At 39.3% G+C, this 8,278-nt stretch overlaps 1 protein-coding gene across 2 annotated transcripts; it reads left to right on the top strand.

The window, feature by feature from the left end:
* Positions 1-535: 535 nt before the first annotated feature.
* On the top strand, positions 536-8,246 carry LOC104091004 (auxin response factor 19-like). Of its 2 annotated transcripts, none has more exons than XM_009596245.4 (13): positions 536-1,148; positions 1,625-1,737; positions 3,395-3,493; positions 3,593-3,649; positions 3,798-3,953; positions 4,039-4,123; positions 4,222-4,312; positions 4,572-4,736; positions 4,839-5,037; positions 5,122-5,263; positions 5,357-7,152; positions 7,237-7,427; positions 7,684-8,246. In XM_009596245.4, exons 1-13 carry the CDS (start codon positions 1,085-1,087, stop codon positions 7,817-7,819), a joined length of 3,294 nt encoding a protein of 1,097 aa, XP_009594540.1. In that variant the 5' UTR covers positions 536-1,084; the 3' UTR covers positions 7,820-8,246. The 2 variants fall into 2 exon arrangements, with proteins under 2 accessions (XP_009594540.1, XP_070046076.1); XM_070189975.1 differs by lacking the exon at positions 536-1,148 and adding an exon at positions 1,345-1,477.
* Positions 8,247-8,278: the final 32 nt, after the last annotated feature.

Raw genomic sequence — 8,278 nt, forward strand, 5'->3', positions numbered from 1 at the left:
CACAAGTTATATTTTCTATTTCTCAAAAACGGCTTATGCTTCTTCTCAAAATTACTTTTTTTTCCTTCTAAAAGCTTTGCCATACACCTTAATTTTTGGCCAAAAGTACTTTTGGTCCAAAAAAAGTTGGTCAAATAGGCTAAAATAGTAGAATTTTTTTTTTTGGTAAGAGGAAAAAATCGCAACCGCTACAATCTCTGCCACAACTTCTGTCCTTCGGGTGAGCACTGATAAATCTCCCCTGTGTAATAGCTTGCAAACCACACAGGAGATATAAACCGCACTAAATAAACCTTTTGCGACAGGCTCAACCAAGAATACACCGAGAGGGAAATGATCCTAAGTCAAAATCAACCAGACAACCCGAAGGGTTGAAAAAAAAAAAAACCCAAAGAAAAGTTAATAGTATGTATATTAATCATAAGTACATACTCCTATTAAGCACCCATTTTAAGTTTCACCTCAATGGTCAACTTTGCTAGGCCACAGCCACAGACAGAGAATATAAAACCCAAGAAAAGGAAAAACACATTATATACATAAAATATTATTTATCCACCAAAGAGAGAGAGAAGGAATAAACAAGAGAGAGAAACAAAAGGCCATTTCTGAAAAAGGTTCTTTGTAAAGAGAGCTAAAAGAAAGAGCACATTAGAGTTGTTTACATATAGAGTGAAAGAAAGATATAGTGTGTGTGTGTGTGTGTCTGGGAGGTGTAGTGTAGAAGAGGGGGCAATTTAAAGTAAAATTGCAGCATTTGGTCTCTCCCTTCCTTAACATCCCCTTCTTTTTCCAAAGCTTCCTTTGTCCCCCCAACTAAACCCACCCCACCCCCTTTTTTCTCTTTCTTCCTCTTTTTCCGGCCACCCCTTTTCGCCGGAAAACACACTCCCTTCTTCCCGCCGGCCACCACCACTCTTTTTCTTCTTACCTCAGAGAAGCATAGTATAGTGCAAAAAGATTCTGTTTTTGATCTATTTTTGTGTTGCCGGAGTTTGGTGAAGTGCAGCTCCGATGAATCTCCGGTGAGCATATCTGGGCACTTTTATGTTTTTAAGCTGAAGAAAATAAGCATAAAGGGAAAATGAAAACGCCGGGGAATACAGCCGGAGCTCAGCAGGCTGCTGCCAACGTTAATCCTGCCGAAGGTCTGTCACTATCTTTACTTATTATACATATTAATAAATATACTATTATTTATATATTTATATAGAGAGAGCGACATACAAAAATATACGTACGTATATACCTTTCTCTAGTAGTAATAAGCAGATATTGTTAGAATAAAAAAGACAAAGCTATATCTCTTTCTGGGCTTTTGTCTATTCTTTTCTTCCATCCCAATGAAATTTTCCTGGAAAATATTTTTTTCCTTTCGGTTTTATTATATGCTTTTTCCCTCAATGACATCCAAACTATGCATTACACCTCTGTTGAAGAAAGCAAATGGTATTTTCTTGGAAAAGTTTGATTCTGGGTGAGAAAGTGATAAAAATCTTTACTTTTTCCATAGTCTTTCAATCTAGCAAGAATATAAAGGGTTGAATTTTATGGAAAATAAAGGTGTATTGATTAACAATTAATGGTGGCGCAATATAATAATTTTTTTTATTTTTTTTTGCAGGTGAAAAGAAGAGCATAAACCCAGAGCTATGGCAGGCCTGCGCCGGACCTCTGGTTAACTTACCGGCCGCCGGGACCCACGTCGTCTATTTTCCTCAAGGCCACAGTGAACAGGTCTCATACTTTTTATATCCAAGTGACTGACTTAATAATTTTTTTTTTAATTAAAGCTCATAGAAGGATGTGGTTTAATATCAGTAGAGGTAAAAAAGAAAGTTGGTGATTTCTTTTTTATTTATCTAAGTATTAATGATAATAAAGTTATATTTGCTAATAAAAGATATTATGAATAGTTTAGGTGCGCATAAAAAAGTTCTGTATGCGGCTATTTGCTAACGTGAACCAATATGGTGCACGTTATTGCCCTTCACCTTACTTACGTCAGGCTGCAGATGTGTATGGGGTAACATTATTGTTGATTTTGATAGTAGAATGCATTGTATTTATTTATTTTTCTTGTCCATGTTCTAGTAGGAGTAATTTACTTTTTTTATTTGTGGATCACATCTTATTTTTTCTTTCCACCTCTATTATGGTATCTCTAGAGTAACATGCACCTTGTGTCAGTATGTGTAGTTGTGATCTTTATCAAAAAATTGTTATTTGTTGTTTGTTTTGTTGGCTTATGCATATGCTTACATGTGCACGTGCATATATATATATATATATATATATATATATATATATATATATATATATATATATATATATTTGCCACACGGTTTTTAGAAAAAGAACAAAGATGAAAAGATTGGAAAGGCATCATCTTTAGTACCTTTGACTATCATTTTGCCTATTAGCAGGTAGTGGGGTTGTTATGAGGAAAAGAGGGAATAAAAAATGTAACCTTTATGGCTGGGTTAAAGTGGCGTTTGCTTTAAAAAGTGAGAAATTAAAAAATAGACAGATTTATAAGTGGTAATTGAAAAATAGTTACAGTTTTAAAAGTAATCGAAATTTAGTCACTTTTCATGTAAAGATAAATCTGAACGAAAATAATGTTCAAAATCCGGAAAATATTCCAGCATAATATACTGGAGTTCCAGTATAATATACCCGTCTAGCATAATATGCCGGAAGTTCATACACAGATGTACCAATCTCCACTATATTATGCTGGACCGGTCCGTGTTTCAGCAAAATAGTGGCTATTTTTCAATGATTTTGTAAACGGTGGCTATTTTGAATTACCAGTCCGAAAACTGGTTAGCCCGTGCTATTTTTACCTTTAAAAAAGTTTGAAGAAAATTTTCCTTATCTAAAAAATATTTCATAAATTCTTTTTAGACCTTAATGATGAGGAAGAAAATGATCCAAGTTTGTGGTAGCGGTAATGAAATGGAAAAAAAAAAATCATGGGTGACCAAGATTTAAATTCCGGAGAGACAAAAAATGCTTGGATTTCTTCCTATTTGACTCACTTTTGGTAGACAGAGTTACCCAATACTCGTTCCTATGGAACAATTGAGGTACGCGCAAGCTCGTCCGGACGTGACCGTTATTGAAACAAAAAATTATGTGGAAGAGAACAAGAAGGAAAATTGGATAATAGTAAGAAAGAAATGAAAAGTTAGCACTATTTGGAGTGCAATGGTGAAGTGCCTTTTCCTTTTATTCAAGTTTTGATTACTTTCAAGAAATTCTTTTGTGCTGGAACTGAAGTAGTTGCCATATTTTAGCTAGTGTAGTATGGTTATATGGTTAAGATTAGTTTTTATATGCAGAGTTAGTCATGGGTCTAATTTGTTTCTCTTGCACTTAAAATTTTCAGGTTGCAGCATCTATGAAGAAAGATGTAGATGCCCAAATACCAAACTACCCAAATCTTCCATCAAAGTTAGTTTGTCTCCTTCACAATGTTACCCTACATGTATGTATTTTCAGACTTCACTTGCCTTAATGCAAACTTGTTTTTTCTTTTGAAGTCTCTGCTGCTCAACAATAATCAAATGTATTTTTTTGTCACTAGGCTGATCCGGAAACAGATGAAGTTTATGCACAAATGACACTGCAGCCAGTTCCTTCAGTATGTCCCTTCCTTGCTGTGTCTACATTTAAAGGCGATTATTTCGTATACTCAACAAATTCTTCTTTCTTTTGAGAATGAGGGTCTCATTTATAGTATATTCCAATTGAATGTAACACTGATTTAGTTAACCTTTGGTCTTGTGCAGTTTGACAAGGAGGCACTGTTGAGATCAGATTTGTCTATGAAAACGAATAAACCGCAAACAGAATTTTTCTGCAAGACCTTAACTGCCAGTGATACGAGCACACATGGAGGCTTTTCTGTGCCTCGACGTGCTGCAGAGAAAATATTCCCGCCTCTGGTAAGAGCACATGAAAATTTGTCATTTGATGCTTTTTGGTTGTTTCTCTATCTTTTGTGTGATAGGCTTGGTTGTTCATTATAAGGATTACTCGATGCAACCACCTGCCCAAGAACTTGTGGCTAGAGACTTGCATGATAATGTGTGGACCTTCCGCCATATTTATCGTGGTAAGTTTGTTTATTTGCTATATATGGATATACTACTCCAAGCATTGCCAGATAAAATTGCCTTGTTTCCTATCCCTTACCTATCTCTGGTGATCCAGGGCAACCCAAACGCCATTTGCTAACAACGGGGTGGAGCCTATTTGTCAGTGGGAAGAGGCTTTTCGCTGGTGATTCGGTCTTATTTATTAGGTAATGATACTGGCAATGTCATGCCACCTTGAATGTTATATCTCATTTTTTTGTGCATTTGAGGAAATAGTAATTGTAAGTATAAACTGATGACTGAAATAGAATGCTAAGTGAGATTCATAAAGGGAACCAACTCAGCTGTTGGATTCTCTTTGGTTCGTTCATAGATTCATAAAGGGAACCAACTCAGCTGTTGGATTCTCTTTGGTTCGTTCATATGCTTCGGTCATCCTTAACGCTCTTCAATCTATGTCTACAGGGATGAAAAGCAGCAGCTTCTACTCGGTATTAGGCGAGCAAACAGACAGCCCACAAACTTATCATCATCTGTGTTGTCAAGTGATAGCATGCATATAGGTATCCTAGCAGCGGCAGCCCATGCAGCTGCAAACAATAGCCCTTTCACTGTGTTTTATAACCCAAGGTCAGTGAACTTACTTTCTTAATAGGCATATGCATTTCTTATAGCAATTTATCTATCCTTGATCTTGATGATCTTAAAAATTTTAAACCTCTATATGAACAGGGCAAGTCCGTCTGAGTTTGTCATCCCTTTAGCTAAGTATTACAAGGCAACTTATAGCAGTCAAGTATCGCTTGGCATGCGGTTCCGCATGATGTTTGAGACAGAAGAGTCAGGAACTAGAAGGTATATGGGCACAATTACCGGCATCAGTGATTTGGATCCGGTGAGGTGGAAGAACTCACAATGGCGCAACTTGCAGGTACAGTTTTCTAACTGGTAATTTGACTGTTTTATCTTTACTTAAGGAATGTACTAACCCTTCACGCTTGTGAATTGTGATTAGGTTGGTTGGGATGAGTCAACTGCTGGGGAGAGGCGTAACCGGGTCTCAATTTGGGAGATTGAACCTGTAACAGCACCGTTTTTCATCTGTCCTACTCCGCCATTCTTCAGGTCAAAGCGGCCAAGGCTACCTGGAATGCCAGGTATGAGGAATTTGACAACCAGAATATGACTTTCAATTCTGATGATATCTTTTGACATTGTTGGATAACTGTAGAAGATATCACTTATTGCAGATGACGATTGTTCTGATCTGGATGGCCTATTCAAGAGGACAATGCCGTGGCTTGGTGATGACTTTGGGATGAAAGACCCGCAAGGTCTTCCAGGCCTGAGCTTAGTCCAATGGATGAACATGCAACAGAACCCTTCAATGCCGCAGCCAAACTACCTGCATTCTTTGTCTGGTTCCGTTCTACAGAATGTCGGAAGTGGAGCAGACCTCTCACGTCAGTTAGGTCTACCTGCAGCACCTCAGCTTCCTCAGCACAACACCTTACAGTTTGGTACCCAACGGCCAAACCAACAAGGTCAGATGCCAGCTACCACATTGAGCCCTGTAGGATCCATTATGCAGTCGCAGCAGCAACAGTTGTCGGATATCAGTCAGTTACCAAGACAGAATCCAATCAACCAATCCGTGCCTACAAACCAAGTTCAGGCCCAACTTTTGCAAGCGCAGAGTCTTGTGCAATCTCAGAATGTCCTTCAGCAACAACAATCACTTCAAAACCAGCTGCAGAGGAACCTTCCTCAGCAGCAACAGATTATGAATCAGACTCAGCAGCAGAGTTTCATGCCATCTCAGCCTAGCGATCCACTTAGCCAACAGATGCATTTATCTGATAACCAATTACAGTTGCAGCTTTTGCAGAAGCTGCATCATCATCAGCAATCACTTCTAGCTCAACAATCTGTATTGCAACAACAATCCCAGCTTGGGCCAATCCAGGATCAGCAGAAGCAGCTCTTGGATGTATCACAGAACTTTTCCAGGTCGCTTGCAACAAGCCAAATGCTGGATATGTCTCAAACCACGTCCACCTCCACGTCACTCTCCCAGTCGCAAGTTGTCCAGCAGCAAATGACTAGCCAATCTAATTTTCGTTTTTCCCAGCCAAATCAGCAATCAAAACTTCACCAGCAACCTGGAATTCTACCAGAACTACCTGGACAAGTTGGTCAGAATCTACCACCGACTACTAATCAGCTTTCCACAAACTGTAGTAGCTTATTAACAGGAGCTGCAGGTGGAGGCCAGTCGGTGGTTACGGATGACGTCCCATCATGTTCCACTTCACCATCCACGAACAACTGTCAAAATGCGGTTCAGCCAATTATGAGTGGTAGGATTCATCGAGGCACAGCTGCAGGGGATGAAGCAACCCAGTCTTCTGTACCCCTTTTGAATTCCAGTGGATTCGAAGCTATGTCCACTAATAGCAATCTAATTAAAGATTTGCAGCACAAATCTGATGTGAAGCCCTCAGTGAACATCTCCAAGAGCCAGAACCATGGATTTTTGGCTCCTCAAACCTACCTTCACACTGCAGCGCCCCACATGGATTATCTAGATAGTTCATCTTCAGCAACCTCAGTCTGCTTTTCTCAAAATGATGTCCAGTTACAGCAGACAATGAACCCATTGTCTTTCAGTACTCAGCCAGTCATATTCAGAGATAGTCAAGATGGAGAAGTTCAGGGTGACCCCAGAAACAGTGTTGCTTTTGGATCAAATATGGACAATCAGTTAGGACTGCCGATGATGTCTGATCCTTTGGTCACAAATAGCTTGATGGACTCAAGGAAAGATCTATCGAATAATATCTCATCAGGAGGCGGCATGCTTTCTAACTATGAGAACCCCAAGGAAGCACAGCCAGAACTCTCATCATCAATGGTTTCCCAGTCATTTGGAGTTCCTGATATGGCCTTCAATTCAATTGATTCTACCATAAATGAAGGCAGCTTCATGAATAGAGGTGCCTGGGCCCCACCACCTCAAGTACCTCGTTTGCGGACATATACCAAGGTTGGTTAACTTACCAAATCTGTGTCCTACCTCACATAATGTTTTGAGTTGAGTACTAACTTTTTTGCCTCTATGCTCTCAAAGGTATACAAGCGTGGTGCTGTTGGAAGATCGATTGATATCGCACGTTACTCGGGCTACGAAGACCTTAAACAAGACTTAGCTCGTAGATTTGGTATAGAGGGACAACTGGAGGACAGACAAAGAATAGGATGGAAGCTTGTGTATGTGGATCATGAGAATGATGTTCTGCTGGTTGGTGATGACCCTTGGGAGTAAGTTCTTGAACTTTGCTTCTATCTAATGTTGTATTTGCATTTTCGATTTGAGCAAGCAGCATATGCCGTTCTCTTGGAAGCCAAGACTTCGAACTGAACTACCTTAGAACCATACAACCTTTTATCCAATTATGTGCGTCCCGTGGAGACTTGATCAATGTAGCCTAAAGCTGTTTCTATAATCTTTGCCCGTTTCTTTTTCCGTGTGCGTATTCGTGGCATGCTGACTTACATACGTAATATGATACTTCAGGGAATTTGTGAACTGTGTCCGCTGCATTAAGATTCTTTCTCCGCAAGAAGTCCAGCAAATGAGCTTGGATGGAGATTTTGGGAATAGTCTCCAAAATCAAGCTTGTAGCAGTTCCGATGGGGGAAATGTAAATTAGCTGTGGCTTAAATTCCTTTCTTAGAAGCTGGAAATTTGTATAACTTTAGGTGTTTATTGATCAAGCTTGGTGGAAATGTGCCACCATTGGTTGTTCTTCTCTTTATACACGATGGAAAACGCAAAGCAGCTCTCTCCCTAGGATCTTGGTATAAGGACCTTTCCTTGGTTGAACAGGAGACAAGAACACAGGTTGGATTTGAGTGTGCTTGATCACCCTGTGTGATTGCACCTGTCCAATTAGAGGGTTAGCTCGTGTTGGAAGGGGGAACCTGGTCTAGCCTAGGTAACCATAGATAGAGCTGTACGATGTTTGCTACGAGAGTTTATCCAAATTTTCAATATGTATGGTGTAGCGTTGGAATGTATAGTTGTTTAGAATGTTCTCTGATTTTCCCCTCAATCTCTTAATGAAGTAAATTTCAGTAGCTGAGGTGAATAGTGTAAATTTTTGTTTCAG

The sequence above is a fragment of the Nicotiana tomentosiformis genome, chromosome 11 (genome assembly GCF_000390325.3).
Source record: "Nicotiana tomentosiformis chromosome 11, ASM39032v3, whole genome shotgun sequence".
In the NCBI taxonomy this organism is placed as follows: Eukaryota; Viridiplantae; Streptophyta; class Magnoliopsida; order Solanales; family Solanaceae; genus Nicotiana; species Nicotiana tomentosiformis.

What these genes read in the sequence shown, in the direction of transcription:
- LOC104091004 (XM_009596245.4), top strand. Translation starts at nt 1,085, where the DNA reads ATGAAAACGCCGGGGAATACAGCCGGAGCTCAGCAGGCTGCTGCCAAC. An exon ending in CTTCCGCCATATTTATCGTG is followed by an intron (nt 4,124 to 4,221) that starts GTAAGTTTGTTT and finishes CTGGTGATCCAG; the next exon opens with GGCAACCCAAACGCCATTTG. An exon ending in GATTCGGTCTTATTTATTAG is followed by an intron (nt 4,313 to 4,571) that starts GTAATGATACTG and finishes CTATGTCTACAG; the next exon opens with GGATGAAAAGCAGCAGCTTC.